The sequence below is a fragment of the Lithobates pipiens genome, unplaced genomic scaffold (genome assembly GCF_037356315.1).
Source record: "Lithobates pipiens isolate NorthernLeopardFrog02 unplaced genomic scaffold, aLitPip1_a1.2 Scaffold_3, whole genome shotgun sequence".
Lineage (NCBI taxonomy): Eukaryota > Metazoa > Chordata > Amphibia > Anura > Ranidae > Lithobates > Lithobates pipiens.
The window spans coordinates 89,702,249-89,719,888 of record NW_027507790.1 but is presented as its reverse complement, the minus strand read 5'-3'; the positions used below and the strand labels follow the sequence as shown (position 1 = coordinate 89,719,888).

The following is a 17,640-nucleotide window of genomic DNA, read 5'->3' as shown; positions in this document are numbered from 1 at the left end:
AAGTGACATCCTCAGGGCTCCCACTGATTCTGCATTATGGTGAGATGAACCATTTAATTTTATATTACAATGTATTAATAGAAATAATGCGCTTCAATCAACCTGACACCATAACAACCATGGTGCCATAATGATTGAAGCGCAAATACCAGCCATTTCCCATATAAATTGCCCCCAAAAAAACATATTTTATAGCAGTGCCCCTCCCGAGACTAGACTCTGGATCCGCCCCTGTAGCTGCCAGTCTGTCCCCCACCTGACAGTCATTGTTTTTTGCACTTTGGGTTAGGAGGCTTGAGGATGAATTCACCCTTACCTTTTTTGTTTTGTTGTCCCGAGCACTTCTTTGCTCCCAGCTTGTTGAATTTTTTGAATTGCCGAAAGGGCGCCTTCCCTTGTTTCTTTTTGGTTTGGGGAAAACCCTTGTTCTTTTCTGCGGCCCTGTCTAGTACCGTTTCTAGTTCAGGCCCAAAAGAGTAGGTCCCCAGTGAATGGAATGCCGCACAGTCTACTCTTAGAACGGATATCACCTCCCCAAGATTTCAGCCATAGGGCTCTTGGGGCCGAGTTAAGTAGCGCGCCGTGGCCCTTGAAGATATTCTGTCTTAGCTGAGGCATCCGCTAGAAAAGCTGCAGCTCGGTTTAGTGTAGGAATGGTTTTTATTAATTCTTCCCTAGGTGTGTCACTTTACAGTAGTTTCTGAAGCTGGGTTAACCATATTAGCAAGGTGCGGGATGTGCAGGTGGAAGCTATTGCCGGATTCAGATTCGTAGCCCCTGCTTCTCAAGCCCTCTTTAAAAGGGCTTCTATTTTCTTGTCAATGGGATCGCTTAAGGTACCCACATTGTCAAAGGCCAAGTCATATTTGTGACTTTTGCCAGAGAGGCATCCACTTTGGGGCATTTAGCCCAGGTTTTGGTGTCTGTCTCTGCAAAAGGATATCTGCGCTTGACCGCAGCTGGTATGAAGAGTTTTCTCTCTGGGTCTTCCCACTCTTTTTTGACAATATCTTTAAGCGTTTGGTGTACAGGAAATGTTCTAGGTTTCCTGGGTTGTAGCCCTTTATACATCTTGTCATGTAGAGTAAGCTCTGCAGTTTTTTGCTCTTTAATACATAGCGTGTCTGCTATAGCTTTGAGAATTTTATCTGTGTCTTCTGAGAGAAATAAGTTGCCCTCTGAAGCTGGAAATTCCTCCTCAGAGTCTGAGCAAAGTCCATCCTCAGATTCGGACTGTTCAGATTCATCCGAATACTCCTCTTGTTCCTGTCATTCTGCCTGTTTCCTGAAGGAACGCGTGTCCCGCTAGTAGATGAGGTAATGGCCTGACTGGCATTTGTTGGTGTTTCTAACTTCTCAATTGATGAGTGTAGCAGTGCCATGGTGCTCTTTATCTCTTTATTAAAAGAGCTGAGCAGATCTCTCAGGTAACTTTGCAAGTTTTTGGCCACCATTTTGTCTATGGCATAGGGGTTTTTTCCATTCAGGAGAAGCCAGGTAGCTGCACAAAGCACACGTTTTGTTGCTTTTCATTTTCCTTTCCTCTGGGGTCTTTGCCTGAAATCAAGCATAAAAAGGTCCCCATGAGGAAAATGGTTAAAGATTGCCCGTACATGGGCAGTTTTTTCAGTGAGGTTAAGACAGATGTGACCCTGGAGTATTCTGGCTTAACTTGGAGCTGTCCTGGCTTGCAGGAAGTGCCTGCTCTGTATTTCCCCCAATAAGTCTCCACACTCTGGGAAAATGGCCGCCGTCCGAAAACACGTGACTGGAAGTGATGTTTACCCAAGGTAAGTACCATCTTGGTACACCCCGCAGAGCCTCCACGAGGAGAGGAGCCGGCTCTGCTGGATGCGGTGAAACACAGATAGCAGCAACACGGTAGAGGCAAGCGGATGGGTGGACATTAGGTAGACAAAGTAAAAAACTGACACCTACCCACGCGGCGTCATCTGTGAGATCCAGTGCGGTCTGAGGTCAGGGGCAAACCAGATCACCAGCCATGTCAGATTGAAGCAGCAGCAGGTCGCTCCAGCATGCGGTATGCGGAAAAATGCTAGTGCATTTGTTTCAGATTGGGGGGGTGAAGGCAAAGGCAAGTTTTTTGCTCAAATTTGCTGCTCCTGCCAGCCCTTCCAAGGCCCGCTGGGCTGAATGGGATGTTGGCAGGGGGTCTCCTGCAACTAGCACAGAGACTAGCACAGAGACAAGGTAAAATAATAAATGTTTCTTTGCAGCTCCTGTGGGTCTGGAGGAAACACAAACTGAGGCATGCAGGTAAGACTGAAATTTATAATAGTGGACTAATGTGTTTCCTGTTTCAGGGAGGAGCCTATCTATCGGATACTGCCCTGGAAGACGATTATATATATATTTTTTTTTTTATTATTACAATTTATATATCTTTTAAAATGGAAGCAAACACTCTATATAGAAGTATATATTTTATGGATGGCTGCTCTTACGCATGTTGTCTTGTTCTCATAGCACATAATATAGGACAGGCTAATTATGTAGAAAATAGACCTATATACATACATACACACACACACACACACACACACACACATATATATATATATATATATATATATATATCTCTTGTAGCCCAATCTGGAAACATACAGGGAATCCGGAAAGTATTCACAGCGCCTCACTTTTTCCACATTTTGTTATGTTACAGCCTTATTTCAAAATGGATTAACCACTTGCCGACCAGCGCACGATGATGTACGTCGACAGAATGGCACGGGCAGGCAAATGGGCGTACATGTACGTCCCTTTAAATTTGCCGCCCTGCCATCGCTCCCGTGCTGGTCGGGACCCCGTGAGTCCGGTCGCGGGACCCGCAGACTCGATCGCCGCGGGCATCCCCGCGATCGTCTCACGGAGCAGCCGAATGGAGAAGTGCCGTTGTAAACAGCATTTCTCCATTCTGCCTAGCAACTAGTGACGCTGATCTCTGCTCCATGTGATTGGAGCAGAGATCAGTGTTCACTAAATGAAAGCCCAACCCCCCCACAGTTAGTAACACGCCCCTAGGAACACTTAACCCCTACACTGCCACCCACTGGTTAACCCCTTCACTGCCAGTGTCATTTACACAGGAATCACTGCATTTATATAGCAGGGATTACTGTATAAAATGACAATGGTCCCAAAAATGTGTCAAAAATGTCCGATGTGTCCGCCATAATGTTGCAATCACAATAAAAATCGCTGATCGCCGCTATTACTAGTAAAAACAAAAAAAATATTTTTTTATTTGTAAACGCTATAACTTTTGCGCAAACCAATCAATAATCGCTTATTGCGATTTTTTTTTACCAAAAATATGTAGAAGAATACGTATCGGCCTAAACTGAGGGGAAAAAATGTTTTTTTTTTTTTATATTTTTGGGGGATATTTATTATAACAAAAAGTAAAAAATAATGTGTTTTTTTCAAAATTGTCGCTCTATTTTTGTTTATAGCGCAAAAAATAAAAACCGCAGGGGTGATCAAATACCACCAAAAGAAAGCTCTATTTGTGGGAAAAAAAGGACGTCAATTTTGTTTGGGAGCCACGTCGCATGACCGCGCAATTGTCAGTTAAATCGACGCAGTGCCGAATCGCAAAAAGTGGTCTGGTCTTTGACCAGCAAATTGGTCCGGTCTGAAAGTGGTTAAATTCATTATTTTCCTCAAAATTATACAAATAATATCCCATGATGACAACATGAAAGAAGTTTGTTAGAAATCTTTGCAAATTTATTAAAAATAAAAAAATCCCATGTACATAAGTATTCACAGCCTTTGCCATGACATTTAAAACTGAGCTCAGGTACATCCTGTTTACACGGATCATCCTTGAGACGTTTCTACAAATTGATTAGAGTCCACCTGTGGTAAATTCAATTGATTGGATATGATTTGGAAAGGCACACAGCTGTCTATATAAGGTCCCACAGTTAACAGGGTACGTCAGAGCACAAACCTGGCCATGAAGTCCAAGGAGTTGTCTGTAAACCTCTGAGGCAGGATTGTATAAAGGCAGAGATCTGGGGAAAGGGTACAGAAACATTTCTGCAGCATTGAAGGTCTCAATGAGCACCGTGGCATCCATCATCCGTAAATAGAAGAAGCTTGCAAACACCAGGACTCTTCCTAGAGTGAGCCGCCCGGCCAAACTAATCAGGGCAGAAGTGCCTTAGTCAGGGAGGTGACCAAGAATCTGATGGCCACTCTGATAGAGCTCCAGTGTTTCTCTGTGGAGAGAGAAGAGCCTTCCAGAAGAACAACCATCTCTGGAGCACTCCACCAATCAGGCCTGTATGGTAGAGTGGCCAGACAGAAGCCCCTCCTCAGTAAAAAGGCACATGACAGCCCACCCGGAGTTTGCCAAAAAGGCACTTGAATTCTCTGTCTGATGAAACAAAGATTGAACTCTTTGGCCTGAATGGGAAGCATCATGTTTGGAGGAAAACACTGCTCTTTACACCTGGCCAATAACATCCCATCCCAACACCATGTTTTTCAGCAGCAGGAACTAGAAGACTACTCAGGATTGAGAGAAATAAGAATGCAGCAATGTACAAAGACATCTTTGATGAAAACCTGCTCCAGATCGCTCTGGACCTCAGACTGGGGCGAAAGTTCATCTTCCAAGAGGACAAAGACCCTAAGCACACACCAAAGCCAACAAAAGGAGTGGCTATGGGACAACTCTCTGAATGTCCTGCCCAGCCCAGCCAGAGCCCAGACCTGAACACGACTGAACATCTCTGGGGAGATCTGAAAATGGCTGTGCACCGATGCTCCCCATCCAACCAGATAGAGCTTGAATGGTACTGCAAAGAAGAATGGGAGAAACTGCCGAAAAATAGGTGTGCCAAGCTTGTAGCATCATACTCAAAGAATTGAGGCTGTAATTGGTGCTAAAAGGTGCTTCAACAAAGTATTGAGCAAAGGCTGTGAATACTTTATGTGCATGTGATTTTTTTTTTCGTTTTTTTTTTAATAAATTTGCAAAAATTTCAAACAAACTTCTTTCATATTGTCATTTTGTGGGTAGTGTTGGTAGAATTTTGAAGAGAATAATGAATATAATCAATTTTGGAATAAGGCTGTCAACAAAAAGTGAAGCGCTGTGAACACTTTCCAAATGCACTGTATGTGCATATGTGAGGTCAAAGACATTAGTGGCACAGTTCAAGACAATATTAAAGTGGTTGTAAAACTCTCCCCCACAACTTTGTCCCATGAAAATCAGCATAAAAAACCCTAATGAACACTGCTTGTAGATATCTCCTTACTTGCTTAGTATTGTAATCCTTTTTGTTCTTTAGAATGACGTCACTGAGCATGCCCAGATCTCCCCTGATCTACGGCACACTCTCCATCTGCTTGTCTATCTGTTATCAGGACTTCGTACGGCACACCACTGATATCCCAGGAGGCTGCAGAATCATTCAGAGCTTCCTCCTACACCCCATGTGACATCACATGCAGTATAAACCTGGCCATTACTGCAGTCTTATCAGTTGAAGCTGATAAGACTGACAAAGGCAAACATTAGACAATCGGCACAAGTAAATACTATGAAATAAAACAAGTCAGCTATGAACAGGGAAGCAGGGTTGCCATAGAAATGTTGGATTGAGAAGGAGGCTTGGTTAACCGTACAGGAAGTGCTCAATGTAAGGGAGGAAATACACTCCACTGTGGACTCAGAAAACAATACTTAAAAGATAGCGCTGCCTAACCCCTGGAAACAATTTTTTTTCAAGTTTCTTTAAACCGTAAGTAATATGCAATTTGGGCTGTATTACAGTGGCTATAGTTTGATAATTACTTATTATAATGGACTAAAAGAAAAGAAGCATCAGAGTGGGAGAGTTTACTTCCTCTTTAACTGTGGCTCTCCTAAAACATGGTAAGCTAGAGGTCCTCCACAAAAAAAAAAATCCCCGGTATACAAAAGTCTTACAAACACACATATTACAGGAGAGCAATAACTAACTGCTTTTCAGGAACAAGGATCATCAGATGTTATACATTTATGTCCTGTATAGTTTATGTATATAAACACAGAAAAAAAAATGTAAAGTCTCAGATAATGTAACCAGTTTTTGACTGGGTAGAAAATGCTGCCATTTCCACAAGGGTCTGGTCCTTTTACATCCCATAGATCTTATTCTGCAGCAGTATACTCTGTCTTCAACACCGCAGTGTTAGACACCAGCATACCAGCAGTGCAGAGACAGAATACTGCAATGCCACAAAGCAAGAAAACGGCTTGTAATAAACAGAAGTCAAAGAGCTCACAAGCCAAGTCTTACATAACCTTACAAATTGTTTGCAAACATGGTCCCTTCACATTCTCTTATGCTAATTACAGAGCACAAAATGCTAGCTCCAACGTTAAAACAATTGCTTTCATTGCACTACACAGTATTTTACTGCCCACAGCTTAGATAGTCTGTATTTAACAAAACTGATGACAGATGTTCCCTACTGTAAATAATAGATGGTGTTCACGGCATTATAAAAAAGATCTCTAAAACCATCTCTTTATAAATTAGAATACTTAAAATGACAGCAGCACTTTGGCTATACATGTCTTATCTACACATTTTAGTGCAGCCTCCCTGAATAACCCTAAAATAATGTGTTAGTTTTATAGCCAATTACTTTAGTTTATAATAGTATGGTTGTCTTTAGAAGACTGAATTACAAGGTCTATCAAACCGCTTTCAACCATCACTAGGGGGCGCTGTGACTGGCGCTATGATGATATACACAAAAGCACAGGATTTCTTCTAGCAGGTTTCTCTAGCCACATGGGTGCGCAATCTGTGTCGCTCCAACTTTTGTGGAACTACAAGTTCCATCATGCTTCTGCCTCTGGGAGTAATCCTTGGAGCGGTCAGCCTTTCGATGGCTCATAGGACTTGAAGTTTCACAACAGTAGGAAGGGCAACAAGTTAAGCACCCATGCGTCTAGCACAAGCTAGGGAGAGCCTCTTATTTTTCTACCAACAGGCCCATCCCATCGCATGGATTGAGTTTTCCTGGCTCTTTTTTTGCCATTGTATACTATCAAAACAAACTGGCTCTGGAGTCATCTGGCAGTCCTCCTCCCACTACTATAAACATTCATACGTGGATGATGCGAGATAAGTATGAAAAGATCTTTCATAGAAAATGTCCTCTAAGCAACTTGATCACATCTGCCACCTTCTGAGGTCTATAGTTAGCTTAAATTGACATACCTCAAACTCTTCCCAAAAGCCCTGCTTAAATTTGTCAGCTGTTTCTGCAGGTTTACTCAGTTCCTTTACTCGACTTTCAATTTCTGCTGCATTAATACGGGTTGTATTCAGAGGCTGGGAAGAAAAAAAAAAAAGAGCTTATTAAAGCAAACCCTTTGCTGCAGGTAAATTTCATGTGATTGGACAGGATTATATATGACCCTCTACCTGTTTGAGTTGTAGTACTGTGCCAAGTGTTTCCACCATGGGATTTTTCTTATAATGCTCCACAAGGTCTGTTAGAGAGTCAAATTTCTCTCCTCCTCCAACGTCATATTTCATATCCTAAACAAGAAGACAAATCATATAATGGATTAGGGGTTCACACAGATCAGTCATACCTGCTTATATTTGTATTTGAAAGTTCCATTATCAAGTGAGAAGGCCATAAACACACATTTCTGGCCTATAGTACAAAGTACCAGGTTGCATTCTAATAGCTGTGAAAAGTGCGGAGACTTCATTAACCCTGTCATCCAAGCCGAGTGAATGTTCATTTTGGATTAAGTTCTTGTTCTGTTCTTCCATTTATATATTACATCTATGGCCATAGATAGATCAAAAATAGTCCGGTTCAGCAAGGACTGGCTGAATTTAGATCCATCAATAGCCATTCCCGCTCAAAAGAAACCAATCTAACAACTGGCTTCTCTCGAATGAGAATGTTGGAAAACATTCATTTGATCAGCTCCTGCAGGCAATTGGCTGTAGCACTGATAAATGTATTCTGTGGAAGTGTCCCGCTGTCACAATACAATAGCACAGAGATCCCTCCATCCACCTTTTGTGGATAGGGGGAGTCTGCTCAGTTTGTTTGATCAGCCCCGTCGGCTGATCAAAAAATAAACAAAAAATCCATCTATGGCCAGCTTGTGCTATACTGTATATAATGATTATCTCTTTCTTATTATCAGTTTTCTCTGAAACACCATCTACAATGTTCTACTTACCTATATGTTGTTATATTAACATTCAACATATTTATCATATACTTTTTCATCTGAGGAATTCTAGGGCTGACTATTTGGGGATGATTTATGATTTTAACCAGGTACTGAGCAGTCACATTTTTATGGCCCATGCACTCAGCTTTAAAAAATAAAATTGAGCACGTCCTTAACTTTCTCCAAATTATATATACACAATATATATATATATATACACAATATATATATATATATATATATATACACACACACACACACACACACACAATATATATATATATATATATATATATATATATATATATATATATATATATATATATATATACATATACACACACACACACACAATATATATATATATATATATATATATATATATATATATATATATACACACACACACACACACAATATATATATATATATATATATATATATATACACACAAAATATATATATATATATATATATATATATATATATATATATATATATATATATATATATATATATATATATATATATATATTCTAATGAATGTTGTATTTTCATCAAATCATATCACTTCCGTTACCAATTCCAATGGCTTACCATATCTGACGAAAACACCTGCAGCTACAGGCATCATTCAGATATCTTCGGTTTCAGCCGGCGATTCCCTGTAATGTAAAAGCCATCCTAGTGGCTATTCAGCCCGGGCCCCTGCACCTTATCAGCTGATCTCAGCACAATAACTCTGCATCACAAATCAGGGTAAAGAGCCAATCACAGCGGCCCTTTACTATGTGATCAGCTGTGTCCAAACAGATTTGCCGGTTATCGGCAGTAATTACCTCACCCGCCAGTGTCACAGTGGATATGTACACAGATAATCAGGCCACTGATTACCAGTGTCCTGACTATCAGTGCAGCATATTACTGCCCATCAGTGCCACCCATCAGCACAGCTTCATCAGCAACAAGAATTACTTATATCTTAAAAATCTTATATTAGAGACTAGAAAAAAAGATTTTTTTTCAAAATGTTCTTTTTTTTGGTTTGTTTAGCAAAGTGGTGATTAAATACCACCAAAAGAAAAGAAAGCTCTATTTGTGCAAAAAAGAAAAAAAAATTATAAAAATGTCATACCGGTGCAGTGTTGCATGATCGCACAATTGTCAAAGTGCAACAACCCTGAAAGCTGAAAATTGGCCTCATAGTGTCCAGTAGGCAAGTGGTTAATGTACACATCACAAATTTTCTTTCAAAAGCTTTTTTTTTTTTTTGCTTTCTTTATTATTATAAATCAATGTAGCAGAATTTATAAAGGACACAAAAGGAACAATGAAAAAGTTAAGTGGTTATGAAGACAAATTACCTGGCACCGTATCATGACATGTGTCACTTTAGACTTGCCATCATTGCTCTCGCCTTTGTCATCCCCAGTACGAACAGACAACACAAAATCTCCAGGGTGGCTCTGGCTTTCACGAACCAGGAAACTTCCATGTTTACCTTTTTCGGTTAACAATTTCTCTGCTTCCTTCCCAGAGAGGTGACCATGGAACCACCTAATCTCCAAGAAAACACAGAATTCTAGTTAGACAATAAATAGTTATTAATGAAATAGGGGTCAATGCACAACATTTTAGAATGTCATATGTGAAAGCTACTCATCCTAAAAGTATAAATGTGCTTCAAAACTGCTAAAAAGCCCCGCTTGCTTTTATCATTTTAGCTATAAACATTTAGAGTCAGAGTCTAGGTGTTGCCACCTATGCCAGGCAGCATTCTGGTCATCTAAGCCACCTAGGCCACATGGCACTGCACAGGAGCAGCCTACTCTACATAGGTCCTACTGGACAAGCCATCAACCTGCCATTTCACAAGTACTGTAAACTAACGTGTAGTACTGTGCGACACTGCCAGCTGGAAACAACACCCAATGTAGGTTGTACAGGCATCTGCGGTATGTACAAAATCCGGCTTAAATTCCACCAACTGGCCACCCGTGCACCAACCCAGGTCAAACAGGGAAGCCAGATCCTCAACAAGATGACCACCACACCAGTACACCTCAAAATGGCCACCCATACCATCTAAAGCAAAATGGCCACTGCAGCTAGTGGGTCCCACCAAAACTGGCTGCTGCAGCTACAATAAAATGGCCACCCACCCTAGCACATGGCAGGCATTGCTGCAGAAACAGGGGAACCCTGCACCTTCCAACCAAGCCCCCATAAAATCCCCCCCCGCCCCCCTCCAGACCAAAAAAAAAAAAAGGAGCGCCCCAGGTCAAAGTAACACCACACAGGAGAAAGGGGGGGGGGGGGGAGACTAGCATAGGAAGCCCAAGCATGGAGGGGAGGAAACATACCTGAACGAACATTAATGGGTCATGTCATCAGTGTGTGGCTCTGTATGCTTATTTACTGGGATTATCTTGCTGTTGAAGAAGCTAGGGGCTGTGCTCATGAGCCTCTACCTTTAACTAAAATATTTATTTTGGGTAGAGTGGCCCTTTAAGAACAATTACACTTATGTAAAGGAGGCAGTAGTGCATTGGCTCCTTACTGTAACAAAGCACTGTTGGTGTCTGCATTGCAGTGCTGGGATAATGCTCAGGTTTCCTCAGTGTACTGAGCATTTAGACACAGAATATAATTGAGGGGTATTGACAATTGGTTTGGCCCAAATTAACCCAGAGGTTTTAAAGAGGAGTTCCACCCAAAACAGTAAACCCCCCCCCCCCCTCCGGTGCCACACATGCGGGGAGGGGGTGAATGGTACCTGTTTGACAGGTGCCCTTCCCCACTCCCAGGAGACTCCATTGTGGTGCCATCCCACAGAAGTCCGGCCTCCCTCCTCCTTCCTCCACCACCGGGCCAGTAATAAAGTACAGCGCGCTTCACGCATGCGCAGTGGGGAACTGGCTGTAAAGCTGAAAGGCTTCACTGCCAGGTTCCCTTACTACGAATGGCGGCGGCAGCACCCAAGAGCCAATCCGAAAATCGGCTGGGGTGCCTGCATCGTGGGAACCCTGGACAGGTAAGTGTCCTAATATTAAAAGTTAACAGCTACAGCATTTAAAGCTGCCGACTTAATTTTTTCATGGGGGGGGGGGCGGAAATCATCTTTAACCTACAAAGGTCTGTCCTGCTGTACTCATAACAGTGAAATGCTAGGCAATAAAACACTATGCAAATTGACCATCTCTATTTTAAGAAAACAGGAGACTGCTCACCTCTCTGATGTAGGATCCGCACAGTTTAATGGGTACTTTAACTCAATAACATCCCCGTTCTTTTCCTTTAGCTGTCCATGGTGTTCCATGTAATACTGAACCAATTCAGCCAGTGTAGCAAACTTTTCACCACCATACAAGTCATAGTAATCACCTGTGTTCTGGATTTTAATATGTGTAACCGCTCCATTCCTCCTGAAATAATAAAACATTAACTAAGATAGTTTGGGAGACGATTTATAAAAACTGGAGAGAAGGAGAATAAAAATAAGCGCTTTCCCATAGAAAGCAATCTTTTTTTTTTTTTTTTTTTTTTTCTTGGGAAACATGCAAAACTGAATAGTCACCGCAGCAATTTCTCCACTTGCATAAGAGAACTTTTTCTGACATCTTAAAAATAGGACAGTATACTTTTAACTTTAATGTTTTAACTAGGTCACATAGAAAGATGGGCCTGCATTGAGTACATACATACCCAACATGTCAAGCCTTAAAATTGCACTTGCCAATAAAACGACAATAAACAGTACCCAAAAATGACCATAGACAGTGATATAAAACCTGTGCAGGTCATCATTTTAAAGTTAACCAGGAAAGATGGCCTTAGAATTACTGCTCTCACTCTGGGGTGCGACTTGTGTAGCGCAATTGTTGCAACATACACAGTTACAAAGAAATGAAGGGTTTATAATTTTTATGGAATATCAACCAAAAATCCAGAAACAACACATGATACACAATGTTATAAACATTTGATGAGTTGCAGTTCATTGAGTAAATTCAGTACTGTATTTGATCACCAAGCAAAACATGGCTTAGTACGTGGTGGAGAAACCCTTGTTGGCAAGCACAGAGGTAAGACATTTCTTGCAGTTGGTTACCAGATTTACACACATCTCAGGAGGGATTTTGTGCCACTCTTCCTTACAGATCTCTAAATCCTTAAGGTTTCTTGGCAGTCACTTGGCAACTCTAAGTTTCAGCTCCCTCCATAAAATTTCTATAGGACTAAGGTCTGAAGACTGGCTAGGCCACTCCACGACATGTGCTTCTTCTTGAGACACTCCTTAAAATTGACAAGACTAATCTGTGTACCACATGAGCACATACTGTAGTCAGTCTGTGGGAGCCAGAATTATTGTTGGTTGGTAGGGGGATCAAATACTTATTTTACTCACTGAACTGCAACTCAATTCATAACATTTGTATTGTTTTTTCTGGATTTTTGGATGATGGTCTCTCTATCATTTAAAACATTAGGCTTTGGGGCTGTTTCTCTGGTAAAAGTACAGGCTGACTTTGCTTCATTGAGAGGCCAATGGACGGGGCCATGATTGTAAAATCTTGGATGAGAACCTTCTTCCCTCAGCCAGAACACTGAAGATGGGTTGTGGATAGGTCTTCCAGCATGACAATGACCCAAAACATACCACCACCAAGGCAACAAAGGAGTGGCTCAAGAAGAAGCACGTTAAGGTCATTAAGGTCAAACCTGTCAAACCACTTTATGGTCTCTCAGCCACTGTGCTGCAGCTCAGTTTCAGGGTCTTGCCAATTTTCTTATAGCCTAGGCCAGTGATGGCGAACCTTGACACCCCAGATGTTTTGAAACTACATTTCCCATGATGCTCCACTACACTGGAGAGTGCCAGAGCATCATGGGAAATGTAGTTCCAAAACATCTGGGGTGCCAAGGTTCGCCATCACTGGCCTAGGCTATCGTTATGTAGAACAACAATTATTTTTTTCAGCTCCTCGGAGTTCTTTGCCATGAGGTGCCATGTTGAAGTTACAGTGACCAGTATGTGAGAGCGTTAACACCAAATTTAACACACCTGCGACCTTCTAATGCCCTTTACACATGAGCGGAAAAACCATCCGACGGAATTCCGCTCAAGCTTGGCTTGCATACACACGGTCACACAAAAGTTCACTGAACTTTCAACCATCAAGAAGGCGGTGACGTACAACACAGCGACGAGCCGAGAAAATTAAGTTTAATGCTTCCGAGCATGCGTAGGAATTATGCGCGTCGGAATTTGTACAATCGGAATTTCCGACCGAATAATTGAGAACCTACTCTCAAACTCCGATGGAGCATACACACGGTCGCATTTTCCGACCAAAAGCTCTCATCTGCCTCTTGTTGGCCGAATTTCCTTTTCACGTGTCACATAACACCGGGGGGGGAAATGGCTGATTGGGCCCAATTTGGACATTTTAACTTAGAGGTGTACTCACTTTTGTTGCCAGTGGTTTATACATTAATGGCTGTGTGATGAGTTATTTTGAGGGGACAGCAAATTTACACTGTTATACAAGCTGTACACTCACTAATTTGTAGCAAAGTGTAATTTCTTCAGTGTTGTGACATGAAAAGATATAGTAAAATATTTACAAAAACGTGAATATATATATTTATTTTTTTTAAAGCAGAGGCTCTAGAAAATAAATGTATGTGTTTTGCAAGTTTTTATGTCGGATGTTATTTGTGCAGCGCACACTAGCACATTATGAAAAACGTAACTTGAAATTAAGGCCTCCAGTGGCACTGACAGGACTTCCATCTTCTCCCGGTCTTCGTTCTGGGTTTGCGGGCTGTGGTCCTTTCAGTGGACGAAATGCAATGATGGCACTTCCAGGCATGCGCACAGGAGTCACTGTTTATGGCCCAGGTCTGCAGGGACACCGATTATCTCCTAAACAGTGTATGTTTAGGAGATATTTCAAATGGAAGTAAACCCTTCCAAACAACTTTGACCTACAGGTAAGCCTAGATTAAGGCTTACCTGTAGGTCCAAGTAATATCTCCTAAACCTATATGGTTTAGGAGATATTTGCCCGAAAATGGGCACCGCTGTCTACGGCGCATGCGCCGTAGACAGCGGCGCGCAGGCGCACTAAATGCGGCAAGTCCAAGAATGGATTTGCCAAATTTGTCTACTCCCGTGCGCATGCGCGGGAGTGACGTCATCGCGGCTCCGGCGAATGGCAGCGTCGGAGCTCCGAGACGCGACTCCCGTGCGCATGCGCGGGAGTGACGTCATCGCGGCTTCTCCGCTGTCATTCGTCGGAGCTGCGAGAGACGCCACAACCAAGATGGATGCGGCGGACTACAGGTGACAGCGGCGACTTCGCTGGCTCCTGTGTCAGGTAAGTGACACATAATGAGCTACTATGCGATGCATAGTAGTCCATTATGCTTTACCTTTGCAGGGAAAAAAAGAGGAAGTAAACCCATCAGGGTTTACTTCCTCTTTCATGTACCTACATGTAGGCTTTATTATAAGCTTACTTGTAGACAGAAGTTTCCAGGGAGACTTTACTACCACTTTAATTGTCCTGTAACCTATTTTTCATGAAATGATTTCTTACTGCACTTTTCTACCACTGTGTAACATCCTCCATGAACTCCCAAACCTCCTTTTACACCACACGTCTGTTTGGAATAAGCAGTGAATAATAGTTGTGGTCATGCACACTACACATCTCATAGTCCCTAGTCCACAGTCTATAGTTCATCTCAGAGAGGGAGCAAGAGAGGGAGCAAGAGAGCGAGCAAGAGAGCGAGCAAGAGAGCGAGCAAGAGAGCGAGCAAGAGAGCGAGCAAGAGAGCGAGCAAGAGAGCGAGCAAGAGAGCGAGCAAGAGAGCGAGCAAGAGAGCGAGCAAGAAGAGAGCGAGCAAGAGAGGGAGAGAAAAAAGGCAAAAAAGTGTAGCATGGAAGGCAATATACGGATACAGATCTCCGCTCAATCCAAGAGCAAACCAGTATTATAAAACATCTTTTGATTCCAAACATCCAGGAAAAGAGCTCCTTACCTTACTGAGAGTGTGAAGTCACCAGGATTGCTCTTACTGGGACGTGCCAGGAAACTGCCATCCACTCCACGGGTCAAAAGAAGATTTTCTGCTTCAACACCGGTGATATTCGGGTGAAACCATCTGTAACCAAAAGAAAGCCAACAGCATGAACCAAATAATTATTTTCAGACATTAGCAAGAAAGCAGTGCGTGTTATCACCAGGAAGACATGCTGCCTAATTAACAATAAATAACTGTAATTCTGTTCTTGCTCATAGCCATACATATAGCCCTATTAAAAGCTAAATTCCAAGTACGGATTGTTTGTGTAGTTACAGCCGCCCGGCATAGGACCAGGAGGAGCCAGGATCATTGTATTATAAACAGCTACTACAGTAATCCTTCACTTCCACAGAAATCACCCAGGTATAGCACATACAGTACACACTTATGTTGGTCCAAGCTGGACTAATGAACTAGAATTAAGCTTTAAGCTTTTTCCCTTGGATCCTCTCTGCCTCCAGCTTGCTAACTGTGCAACTAAACAGCATCATCAAGGTCTGGCTTATCAAAAAGAAAAAAATGGAACTATACAACAACCAGTCATGCTTTACCTGTCACTAATCCTATACAATAAACAAAAATCTACACACTGTGCACAGTCTGACTGCAGAGAAACTTTAGGAAGGGTTGATGGTTCCAAGCCTTCAGACTCAACGTTTGGGCCTGGTTTACTTCATCAAATGTCAGGATGAAAAATAAAATTAAAGGGGTAAAGTTTGAATTATGAATCATGAAGTATGTTGGTCTTTTTATTTAACCTCTTGAATAAAGTGCTTGTAAAAAACTTTTTTTTTACCTTTATGCATTCTATGGTTGAAAGTAAAAGACCTTCAATGTGCAGCTCCCCTCTCCACCCCATTGTGTTACATTGGTCACCTAAATACATCAGTTTCTGCTGTATTTTGCATGTTAGCCCCTGTACACACGGTCGGAGAGTTTGACAACCAAATCCGATGGATCTTGTCCGAAACTGTTGCATACACCCGGTCGGACAAAGTTGTCGAAAAATCCGATCTTTCAGAACGTGGTGACAATTTCGTTACGATGGGACTACATTCAGGCTAGTAGCCAATAACTTGGATGTAGGAATTTGATCTGAGCATGCGTGGCACTTGGTCCGATCAAATTCTCTACACATGATCGGAGTATGTCCGATCGGCCCAGTTGGTCGGGAAATATTTCCAACAAGTTGGAAAATTGGGTCCGGATATTCCGACGGAATCAGTCCGATGCATACCACACACAGTCGGATTATCCGACAACACGGTCCGATAGGACACATTCCGATGGATTCTCCGACCGTGTGTACAAGGGCTTAGAGTCAATTGATCATTGTACGGGTTATTATGCCTTAAGACACAAAGTGCGTTGAGTCGCGTTGATCTAACTCAAATCAAAACATGCTCAATGCAAGGACGAAGCAAGAACAATTGCAGTGCCTTGTAAAAGTATTCATACCCATTGAAACGTAATTTTGCCAGGTTATAATAAAAAACAAAAAGTATTTTATTGGGATTGTGTGCTAGACCAACATAAAGTGGCACATAATTGTGAAGTGGAAGGAAAATGATAAATGGTTTTCAAAATTATTTACAAATACATATCTGAAAAGTGTGGCGAGGATGCATTTGTATTCAGTCCCCTTTATGACGATACCTCCTAACTAAAATCTAGTAGAACCAATTGTCTTCAGAAGTCACCCAATTAGTAAATAGAGTCCACCTGTGTGTAATTTAATCGCAGTATAGATACAGCTGTTCCGTTTGTTAGAGAGCCTTAGTGAACAAACAGCATCCTGAAGGCCAGGCAACACACCAGACAGGTCAGGGATAAAGTTATGGAGTTTAAAGCAGGGTTAGGTTATAAAAAAAATAAAAATTATACCAAGCTTTGAACATCTCAATCCAAAATCCGAAAATGGAAAGAGTATGGTACAACTGCAAACCTGCCAAGACATGGCCGTACACCTAAACTGACAGGCCGATCTCATCCCCAGTCCAGAATTGCCCCACCTCCCACTCCTCTCTACTCTGAGAACAGAGGAGGCTGGGGACAAAATCCCAGTAAAATATATTTACGTTTTTGGTTGTAAAATGAAAAATGTGGAAAATTTCAAGGTGTATGAATTCGTGGCAACATGGTGCTGTCCATACAGTAAAATAAAGTGTTTTTTAAAGGGCTAGTTCACCTTTTCACAAGAAAAGAAAAAGGGAGCCTCACTTTATTTACCTCCATGGATGATACGTTTTCATTCTCAACACAGCTCCTGGGGTTTGAAATTCACAGTGTTTTTCCAGGATGAATTGGAG

At 41.9% G+C, this 17,640-nt stretch overlaps 1 protein-coding gene across 1 annotated transcript in view; it reads right to left on the bottom strand.

The window, feature by feature from the left end:
* The window catches only part of PTPN11 (protein tyrosine phosphatase non-receptor type 11), a 133,631-nt gene that overhangs the window by 90,322 nt on the left and 25,669 nt on the right, over nucleotides 1-17,640 (bottom strand). Inside the window, exons 2-6 of the mRNA XM_077462035.1 lie at nucleotides 15,287-15,409; nucleotides 11,467-11,661; nucleotides 9,601-9,793; nucleotides 7,461-7,577; nucleotides 7,254-7,367 (exon numbers count right to left, since the gene is read on the bottom strand). Of these exons, the coding sequence (XP_077318161.1) occupies nucleotides 7,254-7,367; nucleotides 7,461-7,577; nucleotides 9,601-9,793; nucleotides 11,467-11,661; nucleotides 15,287-15,409 (742 nt within the window). The remainder of the gene's footprint in view (nucleotides 1-7,253; nucleotides 7,368-7,460; nucleotides 7,578-9,600; nucleotides 9,794-11,466; nucleotides 11,662-15,286; nucleotides 15,410-17,640) is intronic.